Here is a 21,439-nt window from a genome sequence, read left to right as displayed (position 1 = left end):
GAATTCGTTATTACTCAAATGAACAACAAAAGTTTGTTTTGAGATAATATACAGTGTCTGTGGAGGCTCTTTAGAGGATGCCTATCTTTCTGCCATCTAGTCAAAGATTTCCCTCCCCCACATCAGCCAATTACTATCGGGTTCGACATGACAGGGTTCCCTGTCCTCACCTTTCATCTCACCGCCTCCACATTCAATGGATCATCCTCCACCATTTCCACCACCTTCAACGTGATCCCACCATCAAACACATCCCCTCCCCTCTCAACATTCTGAAGGGACCACTCCCTCTGCGACACCCTGGTCCACGCCTCAGTCGCCCCCCCCCCCCCCCAGCACCTTCTCCCCTTCCCACGGCACCTTCCCGTGCAAGCACAGGAGATGCAACACCTGCCCTTTTACCTCCTCCCTTCCCACTGTTCAGGGCCCCAAACATTCCTTCCGGGTGAAACAGCGATTTACTTGTATTTCTTTCAATTTAGTGTCATCATCATCATCATCATTGGCAGTCCCTCGGAATCCAGGAAGACTTGCTTCCACTCCTGAAGTGAGTTCTTTGGTGGCCGAACAGTCCAGTACGAGAGCCACAGACTCTGTCACAGGTGGGACAGATAGTCGTTGAGGGGAAGGGAGGGTGGGACTGGTTCGCCGCATGCTCTTTCTGCGCTTGGTTTCTGCATGCTCTCGGCGTTGAGACTCAAAGGTGCTCAGCGCCCTCTCGGATGCATTTCCTCCACTTAGGGCGGTCTTGGGCCAGGGCCTCCCAAGTGTCGGTGGGGATGTTGCACTTTATCAGAGAGGTTTTGAGGGTGTCCTTGTAGCATTTCCGCTGCCCACTGTACTGTGTACTGTACTGTATTCGCTGCTCACAATGTGGCGGTCTCTACATTGGGGAAACCAAACACAGATTGGGTGACCGCTTTGCAGAACACCTCCGTTCAGTCCGTAACCGTGACCCTGAGCTTCCAGTCGCCTATCACTTTAATTCTTCGCTCCACTCCCACTCTGACCTCGCTGTCCTCGGCCTCCTACACTGTTCTAACGAAGCTCAACGCAAGCTCGAGGAACAGCACCTCATCTTTCGTTTAGGCACTTTACAGCCTTCTGGACTCAACAATTGCAGACTATAACCTCTGCCCATAATTTTTTCCCTTTTTTTTTACACCCCCCCTTTTTTTTTCTTTCCCACAGCAGCTGGTTATGACTCTGCCATTCACACCCTATCTAGACTCATCTTTTGTTTCTTAACTTGTCCCATTACCAATTCAGCATCCCTTTCATCTCTCTAATCTCTCCTGCCTGCCACGCTATCACAGACCTTCTCTTTTGTTCTTTCCTCCCCTCCCCCTTTCCCTCCCGCCACACTTCCTTAAGAACCTGTTACATCTCTGATTTTTTCCAGTGCTGATGAAATGTTAACTCTGTTTCTCTCCACACTTGCTGCTTGACCTGCTGAGATTTCCAGCATTTGCTATTTTTATAGCCATTTACTAAGATCTATCAGCATGAGACATCTAGTTAGTTCTAGGTACTTTTGTGCTGTGGATTCCGATTCACCAGAAATTGGATTGAGACTGTCCCCAAACATCATTTAAGAAAATTGGCAAAAGAACCAGAGGGTGGATAAGGAGAATAATTTTTCACGCAGCAAGTTATTATGATCTGAAATGCACTGCCTGAATTCCCACCTAGCTTTGACATGAAGCGTTGGTCTGTAGGCTGTTAACAAAAGAACATAAGAAATAGGAGCAGGAGTAGGCCATTTGGCTCCTCGAGCCTGCTCCGCCATTCAATAAGATGATGGCTGATCTGATCATGGACTCAACTCACTTTCCTGCCCGCTTCCCATAACCCTTATTGCTCAAAAATCTATCTCCACCTTAAATATATCCACAGACCCAGCCTCCACAGCTCTCTGGGGCAGAGAATTCTGAGAGAAGAAATTTCTCCTCATCTCAGTTTTAAATGGTTTTTAATTATTCCGAGACTATGTCCCCTAGTTTTAGTTTCCCCTTTGAGTGGAAATAGCCTCTCTGCATCCACCTTGTCGAGCCCCCTCATTATCTTCTTATGTGTTTCAATAAGATCACCTCTCATTCTTCTGAACTCCAATGTGTATAGGCCCAACCTACTCAACCTTTCCTCATAAGTCAACCCCCTCATCTCCAGAATTAACCAGTGAACCTTCTCTGAACAGCCTCCAATGCAAGTATATCCTTCCTTAAATACGGAGACCAAAACTGTACGCAGTACTCCAGGTGTGGCCTCATCAATACCCTGTACAGTTGTAGCAGGACTTCTCTGCTTTTATACTCTATCCCATTACATGATGGGATGGCTCCATTATACAGGATCTTGTCATCATGTGGCTTGTCACATGTCTCTTTTATTGTATTTACATCCGCAGTTGCATTACCATAGTAGTCCAATAGGTGGAGCAGTAGCCCACTAGGTGGAGCTATATATTACAGACAGCTCTTTCAAAAAGCTGGCACAGGCATGATGGGCCGAATAGCCTTCTTCTGTGCTGTATCATTCAGTGATTATTACAAGGCTGGGTTTCTTTAAAATCCCATGGTACAGGATTGGATTCAAATCAAGTGTCCTAGGGTTAAAAGGACACTGATGGACCAATGGATGCCAATACTTGTGGAGCACAATGAGTTGGTGCCTTTAGGAGAGAGTTTAGAGAAAATTGTACAAGAGATGGCGGGGCTACTTGAAAATAATGAAAGTTAGGACAGAAAGTGACAATCGACGTCACCCCTCCACTGCCCCCTTACCTTCTTTGGTGAGGAAGATGGGCGATTGATCCTTCTCGCTGATCACCAGGTAGGTGTGCTTCACCAGGCTGCCGTTCTGCCAACACGTGTAGTTCCCGGCCAACGGCTGGTCCACGTTCTCCAGGGTCAGCTGCCTCGAGGCCTGAAGAGGCTTGCCGTCCTGTTGCCAGGTGACCGCAGAGTGAGGTGAGGCTTCGCAGCTGAGCGTGATGTTCTCTGTCCTCTCCACGGTGACCACTGTAATCAGAAGGTAGGCGGTCACGTGGGGCAGCAAATCGAAGTTCGCCAAGCCTCGGCGCGGGTAGCACTTCCACCACTGGTCTCAGCCCCACTCCAGAGACTGGAGTGCAAAGATAATCTAGGCAGACGTTCCCAACGCAGTGCTGAGGGAGTGCCACACTGTTGGAGCTGCAGTATTTCAGACGTTAAACCGAGGCTCCGCCTACCTTTCCCAGGTGATTGTAAAAGATGCTCTGACGCTATTTAGACGAAGTGTCCTGGTCAATATTTATCCCTCAAACAACATCACCAAAAAACTGACTATATGGCCATAATCTCATTGCTGTTTGTGGGACCTGGGTGCACACAAATTAACTGTCACTTTCCCTACAATGCAGCAGTACAAAAGTACTTCATTGGCTGTAAAGCTTTTTGGGACGTCCTGAAGTCGTGAAAGGCGCTATAGAAATGCAAGACTTTTTGTGTTTATCATTTGCCACAAAGTTTTGCCTTGAAACATGTGTACTTATAACTCCAACACTGACTAGTGACAATGCCTCACTATTTACCCAGACATCTGATTCACTGTGGAACCCAATCTCTTTGTATCCATTGGTTTCTGAAGTACTTGCATTCATGAAGCACATGATCTCCACTGACAGCAGAGAATGCCTTGCAACGCAGTCAACGATTCTGAAGATCAGTCACTGTTGATGCGAACACAGAAGGTTCTCCTTTCAATAGGCTGATCCTCTCGAGCTAATTACATCCCGAAATGTACTGAGAGAGTTTGCAGCTTCCAGCAAATTGAATGCAACTATTATTGGGAAAAAAAAGGGCTTTGTGTAAGCTCAGACCGCAGCTAGCAACATTTTACAAAATGAAGCAATGTGCTGAGCGACAAGGTAAAATGGGCTTTCTTTGACAGAGGAATGTTGGTCAGGACACCAGCAGGTCTCCTTGCTCTTCTTCGAATAGTGCCATGGAATCTTTAGTACACAAGCGTGACCCCGAGCTTCCGGTCGCCTGTCACTTTAATTCCCCGTTCCATTCCCTCTCTGGCCTCTCCGTCCTCGGCCTCCTACACTGTTCTAATCAAACTCAACACTAGCTCGAGAAACAGCACCTCATCTTTTGATTAGGCTCAACATTGAATTTAACAATTTCAGCTCATAACCTCTGACCCCGTTTTTTCGGACAGCAGCCAGTGTTGATTCTGCCATTGCTATTTACACCGCTTCTAGACTCAACTATTTTAAGTTGAAACAATAAATCAAGTACCCCTTATTAAAGGGGCACTAAAACCGACAAATTAAACAAATTAACTTTTTACAATAATGGTACAAATTAAAATTTGGTTGCCTAGGGTGATGATGCACTCCAGTTCCTCTGGCGCCCGCCTCTCATGGAAGGCCGCGAGCGTACCGGTGGACACCGCGTGCTCTATCTCCAGGGACACCCTGGCTCGGATGTAACCGCGGAAGAGAGGCAGGCAGTCGGGCTGAAGACCCCCTCGACCGCCCGCTGCCTGGACCGGTTGATGGCCCCCTTGGCCAGGCCCAGGAGGAGTCCTACGAGGAGGCCTTCCAACCTGCCTGCTCCCCTCTGCACAGGGTGCCTAAAGATCAGGAGTGTGGGACTGAAGTGCAACCAGAATTTGAGAAACAGCCTCTTCAAATAATGGAACAGGGGCTGCAACCTCGCACATTCAACCTAAACATGGAATACGGACTCCTCTCGACTCAGGTTTTGTTCCTTTACTCGTCCCATTACCATCGCCTCTTGACTCGCACCATCATCCCTTTTATTGTTTAATCTCTCCTGCCTTCCACCCTATCACAGACCTTCCCCTTTGTTCTTTCCTCTCCACCCCCGCTTGCTTAAAACCCATCACATCTCGTAATTTTTCCAGTTGTGACGAAGGGTCATCGACCAGAGAGGCAGGACATCGGTTTAACGTCCCATCTGAAAGACGGCACCTCCAACAATGCAACGCTCCCTCGCCAGAGCATCAGCCTTGAAAATAGCTCTCAAATCCACAACTTAATCCATAACCTTGTGAGGCTGCCAAATATTTCTGTACACAAGATTCAGCTCCACGCGCAACTTACTTGTCTTTTAAAGGTCGTAAGACAAATTGCATGAGTCTGAATAGATTGGGTCCACTCCCAGTCAAATTCCCCCAAACTTACATATACAGGAGATTCCCTTTTAAACAGGATGATATTCTACATCTCTAAATGCAATGGAATTGCATCTTGCTCCAATATTAATACTATAACTGCTGCATCATTGGATATATTTAAGGGGGAGATAGACAGATTTTTGAAAGATAAGGGTGTCATAGGTTACGGGGAACGGGCAGGGAAGCCTAAGATCAGATCAGCCATGGGGTCAAGGGGTCGAATGGCCTACTCCTGCTCCTATTTCTTATGTTCTTCTAACAAATTCATCCTCTGCGTAGCTTCCCATGCAGTTTGTAGAATTGCATAGAAATGACAACAATCCGTCAGTAACTTGCGAGCAAATAAATCTAATCACGGTTACTCACCCTGTACCCGTATCCCTTCTACCCCTTTCTCCTTCATGCACCTATCCAATCTAATCTGGAATATTGACACCATTTCTGTCTCATCCACTAACCCTGGAAGTAAATTCCACAGCCTCACAGCCTCTCCATATCAAGCAGTTTCTCCTACCCGCTTCATTTTGCTCTAAGACCCCCATGGTTGAGGCTCCTCAGGTATTGGCAACAGTCTGCTTCGAACTACCCTGCCCCACCCTTTTATAACTTCACCGTAAGCTGCCTTGTTCGAATGAAAAATGACTTAATCCTTCAAGTCTTTCTTCATATTGGGGGTAATGTACTGACATGGATAGAGAACTGGTTGGCAGACAGGAAGCAGAGAGTTGGGATAAACGGGTCCTTTTCAGAATGGCAGGCAGTGACTAGTGGAGTGCTGCAGGGCTCAGTGCCAGCTCAGTGCTGGGACCCCAGCTATTTACAATATACATTAATGATTTAGATGAAGGAATTGAGTGTAATATCTCCAAGTTTGCAGACAGCACTAAACTGGGTGGTGGTGTGAGGAGGACGCTAAGAGGCTGCAGTGTGACTTGGACAGGTTAGGTGAGTGGGCAAATGCATGACACAGAAACATAGACATAGAAAATAGGTTCAGGAGTAGGCCATTCGGCCCTTCGAGCCTGCACCGCCATTCAATGAGTTCATGGCTGAACAGATGCAGTATAATGTGGATAAATGTGAGGTTATCCATTTTGGGGGCAAAAACACGAAGGCAGAATGTTATCTGAATGGCGGCAGATTAGGAAAAGGGGAGGTGCAACGAGACCTGGGTGTCATGGTACATCAGTCATTGAAAGTTGGCATGCAGGTACAGCAGGCGGTGAAGAAGGCAAATGGTACGTTGGCCTTCATAGCTTAGGGGATTTGAGTATAGGAGCAGGGAGGTCTTACTGCAGTTGTACAGGGCCTTGGTGAGGCCTCACCTGGAATATTGTGTTCAGTTTTGGTCTCCTAATCTGAGGAAAGACATTCTATCTATTGAGGGAGTGCAGCGAAGGTTCACCAGACTGATTCCAGGGATGGCTGGACTGTTATATAAGGAGAGACTGGATCAACTGGGCCTTTATTCACTGGAGTTTAGAAGAATGAGAGGGAATCTCATAGAAACGTATAAGATTCTGACGTGACTGGACAGGTTAGATGCGGGAAGAATGTTCCCGATGTTGGGGAAGTCCAGAACCAGGAGACACAGTCTAAGGATAAGGGGTAGGCCATTTAGGACTGAGATGAGGAGAAACTTATTCACTCAGAGAGTTGTTAACCTGTGGAATTCCCTGCCGCAGAGAGTTGTTGATGCCAGTTCATTGGATGTATTCAAGAGAGAGTTAGATATGGCCCTTACGGCTAAAGGGGATCAAGGGGTATGGAGAGAAAGCAGGAAAGGGGTACTGAGGGAATGATCAGCCATGGTCATATTGAATGGCGGTGCAGGCTTGAAGGACCGAATGACCTACTCCTGTTCCTATTTTCTAAGTTTCTATATTTGCTTTTCGTCATACCAGGCAGTATCGTACTAAATCTGCACTGCACTCTCTCGGTCTCGAAAGCCTCAATATCCTTCCGGTAATGTGGAGCCCAATACTGCGCGCACTGTATTCCAACTGAGGTCTTATTAAGGTTTTATATAGGTTCGTCATTATCTCATTGGTTTTTATATTCTTTACCTCATGATAAACTATTTGACAGCCTTTAATGCCCTCTGAACGTGTACCCTTTAAATACCTCTGCTCATCCACATCACCGAGCCTACATCCATTCTGAGTATAATTATCATAAGAACATAAGAATAGGAGCAGGAGTAGGCCATACGGCCCCTCTTGAGCCTGCTCCGCCATTCAATGAGATCATGGCTGATCTGATCATGGACTCAGGTCCACTTCCCCGCCAGCTTCCCATAACCCCTTTAATAACCTTAAAGTAAGAAACTGTCTATTTCTTACTTTAAGGTTATTACTTTAATTTTATTTGTTCATGGGATGTGAGTATCGCTGGCAAGGCCGACATTTATTGCCCATCCCTAATTGCCCCTTGAGAAGGTGGTGGTGAGCCGCCTTCTTGAACCGCTGCAGTCCATGTGGTGAAGGTGCTCCCACAGTGCTGTTAGGGAGGGAGTTCCAGGATTTTGACCCAGCGACGATGAAAGAACGGTGATATATTTCTAAGTCAGGATGGTGTGTGACTTGGAGGGGAGCTTGGAAGTGATGGTGTTCCCATGCGCCTGCTGCCCTTGTCCTTCTAGGCAGTAGGGGTCGCGGGTTTGGGAGGTGCTGCTGAACAAGCCTGGGCAAGCTGCTGCAGTGCACCTTGTAGATGGTACACACTGTAGCCACGGTGCACCGGTGGTGGAGGGAGTGGATGGGTGACACATTTTGGTTTGTTTTACTGACATTGAAATCTACCTGCTACCTTTAAGCCCATTGCCTCTCTAGCCCTCAGACCACCCCCATTGTATCTATAACCCTTTCCAGCTTCCTTTGGTCTTTTGTGTCAGCTGTGGCTCAGTGAGTAGCACGCTCACCTCTGAGTCAGAAGGTTGTGGGTTCACAGACCTACTCCAGGGACTTGACCACAAAAATTCTAGGCTGACACTCCAGTGCAGTGCTGAGGAAGTGCTGCACTGTCGGAGGTGCCGTCTTTCAGATGAGATGTTAAACTGAGACTCTCGCAAGTGGACGTAAAAATCCCATGGCTCTATTTCGAAAAAGAGCAGCGGAGTTATCCCTCAAGCAACATTAAAAAAAAACAGATTATCTGGTCATTATTACAATACTGTTTGTGGGGGCTTGCTGTGCACAAATTGACTGCCGTGTTTCCTACATTACAACAGTGACTACACTCCAAAAGTACTCCATTGGCTATAAAGTGCTTTGAGATGTCCGGTGATCGTGAAAGGCCCTATATAAATCCGGGTCTTTCTTTTTCTAAGGAATCAGCTGCAAATCCCGATATCCTCATCACTTGAAGATTTGAAGCAAAGACACTTACTGTAAAGTCCTTACTCTACAGCATGAAACCACACGAGGCACATTCCAGGGACAAGGTCACTCCGTGACCTTGGCTCTTTATTACAGGACTCCAGAAATGATGACCCTGCGTGGGACCTCCCTTTATATACCTGTGTGATCAGGTAAGGAGTGTCTCCCACAAGTTCACCCCTTGTGGTCAAGGTGTGTATCTAGAATGAGTGTATACAGTAATACAGTGGTGTTACATTGTAGTTACAAACATGACACTTACGGTTCTCTGGATATCTGTCCAGCGCGGAGCAACAGCCCAACATTGCGATGGAAATGAGCAGGCGTAGAGAAAAGGACCACATCTAAACCAGCAGAGAAAAACGACACGCTCATTAATACAACCGTGTCATAAACACACAATCTCTACTCAAAACAGCTTCTGTCGCCACGCTTCCAATTGATTCAATTTTATCGCTCTGCTATTACCCCCTAATCTTCTTTATAAGAGTTCCATTATTCTATCTATCTGATCAGGGCATTAAATTATTCTTGCTTTATTCTATTAATATTCTAATTGGACATTCTCTCAGTACATCTATCACATTGGTTTTGAAACCTGCAGGTACTTAGAGTCACTCCAGATCAGCAGACTCAAGCTATACTGCTGGCTGTGACCAGCGTACACTCTCTCACTGACTCTCTCCCTCGCTATTTCTTTCTCCATCCATATATCTGCGTGCTCCTATCTCAGTTTCTCTGTCTGTTTTCTCTGTCTTTCTCTCTCACTGTCTCTTTCCGTTCTTTCTATTTCAAACAAGAGCAGGGGAGTTATCCCCGGTGTCCTGGGGCCAATATTTCTCCCTCAATCTACATAATAAAAACAGATTATCTGGTCATTATCACATTGCTGATTGTGGGAGCTTGCTGTGCGCAAGTTGGCTGCCGCGTTTCCCACATCACAACAGTGACTACACTCCAAAAGTAATTACTTGGCTGTAAAACACTTTGAAACGTCCAGTGGTCATGAAAGGCGCTATATAAATGCAATGCTTTCTTTCTTTTTTCTGATCTCTTTCTTTCCCTCTCCCTGTCCTTGTCTCCCCTTTGTCAGTCTCTCTTTCTCAATTTGTGTTTCTCTCTCGCTCAATTTCTCTGATAGCGTCTCCCATTTTCTGCCAATTTTTTTTCAATCTCCTATTTTCTGTTTCTCTCTCTCACTTGGCTGCCATGTTTCCTCTGTCTCATTTTTCTCTCTCATCAATGTTTGCCTCTCTTATTTTCTCGGCCAGTTTTGCTCTCTCGTTTGTCTTTGTTTTTTTCGAATCTGTTTCACCATCTTTTTCTGCTCCCTCCTAATTTTCAACACTCTCTCTCTCCCTCTGTACATCTTATTCTCTGTTTCTTTCACTGTCTCGCCCTGTCTCTGTCTCTCTTTCTCAATCTCTCTCATTTACATCTCCCTGTGCCTCTGGTTGTTTCCCCGCCCCCATCTTTCACCTTTGCTCCCAGCACTTTCCACTCTTAGTCCTGGACTTGTCTCTGTCCTCTGCCTCCCCCCCCCCTCCACCCACCCCTGTACAGCCAGTTACAGCCTGCCATAAAAACAGAAAATGCAGGTCAGGCAGTATCTGTGGACAGATCCAGCATGGTGCAGTTCCAGACTGCAGATAGATCAATCCCTGACCTGCGCTGGTCTGACTTGAGTGGTCGCTGTGCAAACACTGCTCCCATCCCAGACGCTCAGATACGACTGCAAATCTAAAGTAAAGTACCGCATGCAATCTCTTGCCGAGGGGACATTAGAAAGAGGATCAGAAAGTTGCAAGTGACTCAGGCCAAGTATAGAACACAGACTTGGGAGAGAGTTCAGGCTCGCTGGGATGGGAATTACATTTTGATCAGTGGAGTGTGTTAGAGGGCGACGATTTATGTCATTTTTCTTTTTATGTTGTAGAGATGTTGAGACATGTTGGAGGGATGGAGCGCTGCATACTGGAGAGATACAGCACAGTGTGTGGGGCAGATACAGCACTGTGTGTGGGACAGATACTGTGTGTGGGACAGATACAGCACTGTGTGTGGGACAGATACTGTGTGTGGGACAGATACAGCACTGTGTGTGGGACAGATACTGTGTGTGGGACAGATACAGCACTGTGTGTGGGACAGATACAGCAGTGTGTGGGGCAGATACAGCACTGTGTGTGGGACAGATACTGTGTGTGGGACAGATACAGCACTGTGTGTGGGACAGATACTGTGTGTGGGACAGATACAGCACTGTGTGTGGGACAGATACAGCACTGTGTGTGGGACAGATACTGTGTGTGGGACAGACACTGTGTATGGGACAGATACAGCACTGTGTGTGGGACAGATACTGTGTATGGGACAGATACAGCACTGTGTGTGGGACAGATACTGTGTGTGGGACAGATACAGCACTGTGTGTGGGACAGATACTGTGTATGGGACAGATACAGCACTGTGTGTGGGACAGATACTGTGTGTGGGACAGATACAGCACTGTGTGTGGGACAGATACAGCACTGTGTGTGGGACAGATACTGTGTGTGGGACAGATACAGCACTGTGTGTGGGACAGATACTGTGTGTGGGACAGATTCAGCACTTGTGTGTGGGACAGATACAGCACTGTGTGTGGGACAGATACTGTGTGTGGGACAGATACAGCACTGTGTGTGGGACAGATGGTAGCATAGTGGTTATATTATGGGACTAGTAATCCAGAGACTGGGACTAATAATTCAGAGATATCAGTTCAAATGCAACCAGGGCAGCTGGGGGAATTTAAATTCAGTTAATTCAGCATAATTAAGACCGCCTATTTCCACTTCTGTGACATCGTCTGTCTCTGCCCCTGCCTCAACTCACCTGCTACTGAAGCCCTCATCCATGCCTTTGTTAGCTCTAGACTTGACTATTCCAACATATTCCTGGCTGGCCTCCCACATTTTACCCTACATAAACTAGAGGTGATCCAAATCTCAACTGCTTGTGTCCTAACTCGCCCATCACCCCTGTGCTCGCTGACCTACATTGGCTCCCGGTTAAGCAACACCTCGATTTCAAAATTCTCATCCTTATTTTCAAATCCCACCATGGCCTCGCCCCTCCCTATCTCTGTAATCTCCTCAAGCCCCACAACCCCCCGAGATGTCTGCGCTCCTCTAATTCTGCCCTCCTAATCATCCCTGATTATAATCGCTCAACCATCTCTACCGATCTTTCCTCCTTTAAGACGTTCCTTAAAAACCTACCTCTTTGATCAAGCTTTTAGTCACCTGCACTAATTTCTACTTATGCGACTTGGTGTCAAATTTTTATTGCATAGTATTCCATTCCTGTGAAGCACCATGGGACGTTTCACTACATTAAAGGCGCTATATAAAAACAAGTTGTTGTTGTAATTAAATCAAAATTTGGAATTTAATAAAAAAGTTAGTCTCAGTAATGATGACCATGAAACTACCAGAGTGTCGGAAAAACCCAACTGGTTCACTAATGTCCTTTAGTGATAGAAATTTGCCGTCCTTACCCGGTCTGGGCCGATATGTGACTCCAGACCCACAGCAATGTGGTTGATTCTTAAATGCCCCTCTGAAATGGCCTAACAGCTACAACAAAGTCAGCACTGTGGGGGTACCTTCACCACACAGACTGCTCAAGAAGGCAGCTCACCACCACCTTCTCAAGGGGCAATTAGGGATGGGCAATAAATGCCAGCCTCGCCAGCAACGCCCACATCCCATGAACACATTTTTTTTTTAAGCATTTCTGCATGGGATGGTGAGACCCCAGGCCAGGAAATACTGTTCAGTCATTGCATTCTGAGAATGCATAAGACTTAAGAATTCGGAGCAGGAGTAGGCCATTTGGCCCCTCGAGCCTCCTCCGCTATTCAATAAGATCATGGTTGATATTCGACCTCAACTCTACTTTCCCGCCCGATCTCCCTCGATTCCCCCAGAGTCCAAAAATCTATCCATCTCATCCTTGAATATACTCAACGATTGAGCATCCACAGCCCTCTGGGGTAGAGAATTCCAAAGATTCACCACCCTCTGAGTGAATAATTCCTCCTCATCTCAGTCTTAAATGGATGGCCCTTTGTCCTGAGACTATGCCCCTAATTCAAGCCTAGTTACTCATGAAGTACCATATGCAATTGTCCATGAAACTGCTCGTCCCTCCACTGAATAGTTACCATGGACCCTTATCCATAAACTTCCAGCCAAGAACAGTTACCCATTGACATCACCTTACAAGCTTACACTTGTGGACATCTCCCATGCACAGTGAACAATAATATTTTAGCTAGAAAACCCAATGTATCAGCCCCCACTGAACTGCCCTCTGAATCTCTGCCTATGGATCAGCAGTCTTTTACTCCTACCCATTATTTACCAATGAACATTGTACCGATTAATGTTCAGTCACCAGGGAATCATCACAGAGCTGCTGGAGTTTGGAGATCCAGGCTCAGTAACAGGCAGCACGTAAATCTAGGCTGACACTGCAGTGCCAGTGCTGAGGGAGTGCTGCACTGCCGGAGGTGCCGTCTTTCGGATGAGACGTTAAACCGAAGCCCCGTCTGCCCTCTCAGGTGGACGTAAAAGATCCCGCGGCACTAATTCGAAGAAGAGCAGGGGAGTTATCCCTGATGTCCTGGCTAATATTTATCCCTCAATCAACATCACAAAAACAGATTATATGGTCATTATCACACTGCAGTTTGTGGGAGCTTGTTGTGTGCGCAAATTGGCTGCTGCGTTTCCCACATTACAACAGTGACTACACTCCAAAAGTACTTGGCTGTAAAGCGCTTTGGGATGTCCAGTGGTCATAAAAGGTGCTATATAAATCCAAGTCTTTCTTTCCTTTTCAGTAGGTGGTCAGCTGTGGCTCAGTCAGTTGCACCCTCGCCTCTAAGTCAGGAGGTCATGGGTTCAAGCCTTGGTCCAGAGACTTGACTAAGCTGACACTCCAAGGGAGCGTTGCATTGTCAGAAGTACCATCTTTCAGATGAGATATTTAAACCAATGTCCCATCTGTCCTCTCAGATGGGCACAAAATATCCCACATAATTTCAGGGGAGTTTGCCCTGGTGTCCTGGGCAATATTTATCCTTCAACTAACATCATGAAAAAAACATTATCTGGTGATTATCTCATTGCTGTATGTGGGACCTCACTGTATGCAAATTGGCTGTTGCGTTTCCTACATTACAACAGTAACTACACTATATGAATGCAAGTTCTTTCTTTTATTTGACTTTAGCTGAATCAATGGAAATAAAAATCAGGAGAGATGTAAAATGGGCCGTTGATTTGCTATTGCTCATTTTATATTATCGCACAAAGTCAAAATGATCTCCACTTGCATTTATATAGCGCCTTTCATAACCTCAAGATGTCCAAAGCTCTTCACAGCCAATGAAGAACTTTTGAAGTGTAGTCACTGTTGTAAAGTAGGTAGATGTGGCAGACAATCTGTGCACAGCAAGCTCCCACACACTGTCAAACAATGGCCAGATAATTATTCTTTTTGATTGAGGGATTAATGTTGGCTAGGACTTTGGGAGAACTTCATTGGTCTGTTTTGAATAGTGCTATGGAATATTTTCACACTCCCCAAGAGGGCCTGAACTTTAAACTCTCATCCAAAACCTCCAACCTTTTAGTAGCTACTGAAGAAACACTCAAGACTTTGTGCTCAAGTCCCTGGTGTGGGGCTTGAACCCACAACCTTCTGGCTCAGAGGCAAGAGTGCTGCCCACTGAACCACAGCTGACAAGGTAGAGCAATAAAGCAAATAATCAAAGAAAAATAACCAAACTTCCAGAAGAAGAGTGCCATCGTAAGGAGAGGAGAGAATGGAGAAAGAGAGGTAATGAAACAGAGTGAAACATGAAAGACGAGAAGACAGAGAGAAAAGTAAAATCAATCAAAGAAAGATGTGGCACTGAGAAACAGTTATAGTTGGTAAAGGGAAAAGTAATGGTTTCATACTTTAATCAATGTAAACCTCTAAAGAAACTAAGCAGGAGAGAATGTTTACATTACTTAAACTTAACAAACGTTTCAATGAGTTTTTAAAAATGAGCTATTAATTATTATTGTTTGACAGTTACAGACACGGTGTTACTGCTGAAGGATCGGCTCAACGCCTGGAATAACAGTTCTCCTGTCTCCTTCTGTAATGGGTGAACAGCCTATGCTAAAAGATCAGACAGAGGAATAATGCATGAATATTTTATGTGTCTGTCCACTCAGATCGCTAACAGTAATACCTGGGCTTTTATTATTAAGTTATGACACTTTGATCAACTGAACAGACAATACAAACTGAAGGTATGAAGTGAATATTTCCAGTGGATATCCCATCATCCCTGTGCTCGCTGACTTACATCGGCTCCCGGTTAAGCAACACCTCGATCTCAAAATTCTCATCTTTATTTTCAAATCCCTCCATGACCCTCGCCCCTCCCTATCTCTGTAATCTCCTCCAGCCCCACAACCACCCAAGATGTCTGCACGCCTCTAATTCTGTCCTCCTGAGCATCCCGGATTGTAATCGCTCAACCACTGGTGGCTGTGCCTTCTGTTGCCTGAGCCTCAAGCTCTGGAACTCCCTACCCAAACCTCTCCGCCTCGCTACCTCTCTTTCCTCCTTCAAGACGCTCCTTAAAACCTACCTCACCTGCCCTAATTTCTACCAATGCTGCTCAGTGTCAAATTTTTATCACATAATACTCCCGTGAAGCGCCTTGGGACGTTTCACTATGTTAAAGGCGCTATATAAATACAAGTTGTATTTGTGTAGACAACTTTGCGTTTTCTTACTGCAGATCAGAGAATGTTTGCTGGGCTCTATGGGACTTGAGCGCGTGCCTATGCTCAGAACTGCCGACAAAACTCCTCTAGTAAACTGCGTTATACTCTGAAGGAATTATACTCTGCTCTTAGATTGGTTTTTTTAACGTTAAAGTAGAAAAAAAATTAAGTGATTATAACCGTAAGACAAAATTCATTATTACCCAACTGAACAACAGAAGATTGTTTAAAGACTGAGCACGACTGGGGGTGACGGAAGGTTTAGCAACAGCTTCAATCTTGCTACCCACCTTACAACAGTACCCACATTATTACAACGTGTTTCCCACATTACAACAGTGACTACACTCCAAAAGTACTTCATTGGCTGTAAAGCGCTTTGAAGCACCCAGTGGTCGTGAAAGGCGCTATATAAATGCAAGTCTTTCTTTCTTTACCAAATAGCAGGTGACAAAAACCTGCAACAAATTCGACCAGAGCGATTCAATCTACGGTGTGGATGAATTTAGAAACAGGTTTTGTTTTGAAAAGGTTTTGAATTATCTTACGCAGTCTGTCGGAAACCCACAAATGTTATTCGTTTACAGGACTATTAGAATAATTCATAATCCTGCCCGCATACACAATAGTGACTCCACTTTAAACAATACTCATTGGGACATCTTGGAGACGTCGCACGAAAAGAGTGCAATTTAAAGGCAAGTATCTTTCCTCTTTCTGTAATAATGATTTATTTTTTAAATTCCCAACTGGAGTTAAACCAACACACAACTCAAGAGAAGTGAACGCGTTACAAAGGCTATTACAAAAAACAGATAAAGTGTTATTGTATAAATTTAAAGGGTAGCGAGCCATAAATTGACACTGAGAATAAATTATGATCTATTTGGTACAACAAGCATATTACTCATGGCTATCAGATATTGCTGAACTCGAAGTCCTTTTCTACCTACCTTTGCTGCCTTTGCTTGTCCTTACTGAAGGCAATGTTGCGTTGGTTGTATTCTGTAGCCTTCTATTGACAGTGGATGCTGTTATATACACCAATACGCCCCCTCACACCAAAAATGGATTTCGCCAAGCCAGGCCAGAAGGTTTGCTGATGACACAAAAAAAATTCTTCCATTTCTAGGAACTTTCACAACAGAAAGAAAATTGAAAACCCCTCAGCCAGGTTAACACTGATTCCCACTGCTCAATTATTCAATGTTCAGGCATTTGCAACAGCCATTGAGAATGAATACAAGTTCCTTCCTGTCCCATCCCTTGCTTTACTTTCTTCCCCCACCCACGGGCACTACCACATCACAAGAAGAAATGGGTTTCCATTCTTCAAAATGCCACTGTCATCTGCAATTGCTCGGGGACTCTGGCACTCCGAGGTCACCCGTCGTCTCCTTCCGCCTTCGCCTCCTCCTGCCATCTGCAAGGGTCCTTTGGACCCAACGACCACTGCTTCTCCCTTTCATCTCATCCGTTTTCCAACTCCATTCCGCCCTCCCGCTCAGCCATTCGAAAAGAAAAGAAACAGTGAACCATCCAAGGGCACGTCTAGCAAACCCGAGGGAAATTCAGTGCCGGGAAATTCAGGCTCACCCTCAGGAGTAGGGTTGGGAGGGGAAGGACTCAGGAGCGAGGGGAGAGAGGGCAGACCATTGAACGATCAGCTGCAGAAAGTAAAAGTGGCAGGCACCAAATGGCTACACAGTGCTGCGAAATGATGAGGACTGGTGGTGCTGTACTTACTTTCACCGCATAGAAAGAAAAACGGCATCGATATAGCGCCGTTTCTTGAACTCAGGATGTCCCACAGCGCTTTACAGGCAATGAAGTGCTTTTTTGACAGGGGTCACTGTTGTAGGAAACATAGCAGCCAATTTGCATGCAGCAATGTTGCTCCGACAGTGCGACGCTCCCTCGGGACTGCACTGGGAGTGTCAGGCTAGATTTTTGTGCTCCCAATCTCTGGGGTGGAACTACGAAGCCACAAGCCTTCCAACCTAGATAAGGGGGAGTGGACCCACTGAGCCAAGGCTGACAGGTTATAGACTGGCTGGCCGGACTGATGAGGTGAAGGTCTCCTTTGTTAGCAGGATAAAGTCCCATGTCTTTTGGTCATTCTCATATCGTGCTGCTAGCGGACAAGTAGCCCCCATGAGTCAATGCCATTGCGTGCTTATCATTGGGAAACATCACATGGTGTCACAATTGCAAATGTCACTCTGCAAGGAAATAGTCTTCTGGGAAATGGGCTGAAGGCACGCTACTGGGAATGGAGAACGGGAGCTTCAGCCTCGAGATGGTTGGCCCTCCGCTCTGCCCGCACTGACGAGGGTGGGGTTGAATCGACCCCTGCCCGAGCTCAGATCAGAGACCACATGCCGAATCCCAAAGGTTGGAGTCAGTTGGGTAACCGGGCTGGGCTACCAGCTGCTGAACATAAGAACATAAGAACATAAGAATTAGGAACAGGAGTAGGCCATCTAGCTCCTCGAGCCTGCTCCGCCATTCAACAAGATCATGGCTGATCTGGCCGTGGACTCAGCTCCACTTACCCGCCCGCTCCCCGTAACCCTTAATTCCCTTATTGGTTAAAAATCTATCTATCTATCTGTGAAAGGGCACGCCAATGATCTACTCCCCAGGCCCTGCCTTTGCACATCCCGATCAGCCCTTGTAAGGTACCATGGTGCCTTGGCACTGATCTGCGGTCACCCAGAGGACTAAGGAAAATCTGAGAGCGCCATTCTGTCTCTTGACGAGCTCCCCTTCGTTCCCGTGGAGGCTTCCGGAAGGGAGTCACACCAGCTCTTAGCAGGCACGGGTTGTGCTGAGGACAAAGGGAGGAATTCTGACCCAACGCGCCCCTTTCAGGAGCACGGCTGAAATTTTTACCCTCAGAAGCACCCTGACTGGAATCTAAAAGGCCAGGGCTTCAATGGAATCCCTCTACATGGCAAGGAACTGGCTGCACATGTTCTGGTTGTGTTTGATGCTGACATGCAATGCCGCATCTGGTCAGGTCAATGTCTCCCTCATCGCCCCGAGAACTCAGTCGCCTTCGAAAATGTGGAACTCACTGCCACGGGGGGTAGTTGAGGCAAATGGCAGAGGAGCATTCAAGGGGAAGCTAGAGAAGCACGTGAGGGAGGAAGGAATAGGACGTGCTGATGGCGTGAGATGAAGAGGGGTGGGAGGAGGCTCGTGTGGAGCTGTTGTACCCGATGGGCCGAATGGCCTGCTCCTGGGCTGTAAACACTTGGCCATTTTGTCAGCGGCCACTTATTATTTGTGAGAGTCGATAACAGGTGCCAGCAGGCAAGTCAGCCACGGAGCACAAAGTTTAGCCCAATCCTGTCATCCACAGCTGCAATTTCCAACAGCTGCCACTAGATGGTGATCCAATGGGGGAAGCGTGTCTAACTTTTCCCTCTCCCAACTAAAGATGCTAATGTTGATTGCAGTTCCTCACTTCTGTGCCAGCAATCGTACCAGGGATATTCCAGGTCCGTGCAGTTAAATGTCACATCCCATCCTTTGCATTTAGGCACTGAGTCATTGGGAGGGGCCTTTAATGCCCATTAGATTTGTCAGTGATGGTTAAGGAAGGAAAAGAAAGTCTTGCATTTATAAAGCGCCTCACTCAAGCACGAAAATCTAAGCTGACACCCCAAGTGCAGTGCTGAGCGAGTGCTGCACTGTCGGAGGTGCCGTCTTTCAGATGAGACGTTAAACCGAGGCCCCGTCTGCTCTCTCAGGTGGATGTATTTCGAAGAAGTGCAGGAGAGTTATCCCCGGTGTTCTGGCCAATATTTATCACTCAATCAACATAACAAAAACATATTATCTGGTCAGTGTCACATTGCTGCTTGTAGGAGTTTGCGATGCGCAAGTTGGCTGCTGTGTTTCCTACATTACAACAGTGACTTCACACAAGTGGACTTCATGTGATCATGAAAGGCGCTATATAAATGCAAGTCTTTTTTTCTTTCTCATGACGTCCCAAAGCGCTTTACAGCCAATTAAGTACTTTTTGAAGTGTAGTCACTGTTGTAATGCAAAAAATGCAGCCGCCAATTTAACCACAGCAAGCTCCCACAAACAACAATGAAGTAATGACCAGGTAATCTGTTTTCTGTTGTTGGTTGAGTGATAAGTATTGACTCAGGACACCAGGGAGAACTCTCCTGCTCATCATCGAAATAGTGCCATGGGATCGTTTACGTCCACCTGAGAAGGCAGACGGAGCCTCGGTTTAATGTCTCATCCGAAAGACGGCACCTCCGACAGTGCAGCACTCTCAGAGTACTGGCACTGGAGTGTCAGCCTGGGTTATTTGCTCCAGTCTTTAGAGTGTGTAGGTGTTATCAAGGCAGGAACAGGGAACGACAGTTATATGCTTTGACATATACAGTGTTGATTATCGCAGGACGGACAGTGTTAGAAAGTAAGATGGTGTGGGGAAATTAAATGAATGAGAGCGTGACTTGAGCCAGTTTTTGCACTGGCCCCCAAATGATGCTTCTATCGAAGCACTGACCACACTCAACCAGCTCCGTTGGGCAGGCCACATTGTCCGCATGCGTGACATAAGACTCCCAAAGCTAGCGCTCTACTCGGAACTCCTACACGGCAAGCGAGCCCCAGGTGGGCAGAGGAAACGGTTCAAGGACACCCTCAAAGCCTCCTTCATAAAGTGCAACATTCCCACCGACACCTGGGAATCCCTGGCCAAAGACCCTGGCTTAAGTGGAAGAAGAGCATCCGGGAGGGCGCTGAGCTCCTTGAGTCTCGTCGCCGAGAGCATGCAGAAAACAAGCGCAGGCAGCGGAAGGAGCGTGCGGCAAACCAGATTCCTCACCCACCCTTTCCTTCAACCACTGTCTGACCCACCTGTGACAGGGACTGTAATTCCTGTATTGGACTGTTCAGTCACCTGAGAACTCACTTTTAGAGTGGAAGCAAGTCTTCCTCGATTTCGAGGGACTGCCTATGATGATGATGACAAGTGTAAAAGAACTAATAGAAGGCTAAGATTAGGAAAAGGCGCTGTGATGGCTGGAATAGATGGTAGGTAACTTGGTTGCGGTGCATGTCGGCAAGCAACGGTTTGTTTTGAAGCAATGAGAGTAGGAATGCCCAGATATGATGTGCTTGTAACGGTGTGATACGATATACAAGCAGACGAGCATACGGACAATGACGGATAGGTAAAGACCATCTGGTCTATCGAGCCGTCCCACACAATTGCGATACCTTGTGTATCACAACACATACACTCCACCCCACCCAAAACCACGTGATCTCCTGGGAGAGGCAAAAAAAAAACAGGTAAAAACACCCAGGCCAATTTGGGAAAAACAAAATCTGGGAAATTCCTCTCCGACCCATCTCAGCGATCGAAACTAGGCCATTAAATTCCCTGCAGTACCTACCTTCTGTAAGAGGTGATTTCTGCTGCAGCCAGAAACAAATCCAGCTTTCGCTTGAGGGAATTCATTGAAGTCTGCATCCACCATTGAGGATTAACGGAGTGCGGCGTGTGGGAGGGGAACGAAAGTGGGTGGCAAACCAGGAATCAAAAGGGACATAGTACCGAGCTCTCAACGGTAAATTAACTTTAACTTCAAAGCCTAGAAATATTGGTGGAAACATTCTGGCCTCTTCCACATCCTCAATTTTAATACCTCCACCCTTGGCGGCCGTGCCTTTAGCTGCCTCGGCCATAAGCTCTGGAGCTCCCTCCCTAAACCTCTCCACCTCTCCCTCTCCTCCTTTAAGTTGCTCCTTAAATCCTATCTCTTTGACCAAATTTTTGGTCGCCTGTCCTAATATCATTACGTATCTGATAACGCTCCTGTCAAGCAACCTGGGACATTTCACTACGTTAAACAACAACAATAGCAACAACTAGTGAAATGTCCCAAGGCGCAGCACAGGAGATAAAAAATTGACACCGAGCTGCATAAGTAGAAGTTAGCGAAGGTGACCAAAAGTTTGGTCAAAGAGGTAGGTTTTAAGGAGCGTCTTGAAGGC

The 21,439-nt window shown here is 46.5% G+C and overlaps 1 protein-coding gene across 1 annotated transcript in view; it reads right to left on the bottom strand.

Moving 5' to 3' along the window:
- Positions 1-20,922, bottom strand: part of LOC139228468 (interleukin-12 subunit beta-like) — a 33,617-nt gene extending 12,695 nt beyond the window's left edge. Inside the window, exons 1-3 of the mRNA XM_070859526.1 lie at positions 20,839-20,922; positions 8,827-8,908; positions 2,784-3,020 (exon numbers count right to left, since the gene is read on the bottom strand). Coding sequence (XP_070715627.1) covers positions 2,784-3,020; positions 8,827-8,908; positions 20,839-20,922 — 403 coding nt within the window. The remainder of the gene's footprint in view (positions 1-2,783; positions 3,021-8,826; positions 8,909-20,838) is intronic.
- Positions 20,923-21,439: the final 517 nt, after the last annotated feature.

Source organism: Pristiophorus japonicus, chromosome 2, assembly GCF_044704955.1.
Source record: "Pristiophorus japonicus isolate sPriJap1 chromosome 2, sPriJap1.hap1, whole genome shotgun sequence".
Lineage (NCBI taxonomy): Eukaryota > Metazoa > Chordata > Chondrichthyes > Pristiophoridae > Pristiophorus > Pristiophorus japonicus.
This window is presented reverse-complemented; position numbering and strand designations above follow the sequence as displayed.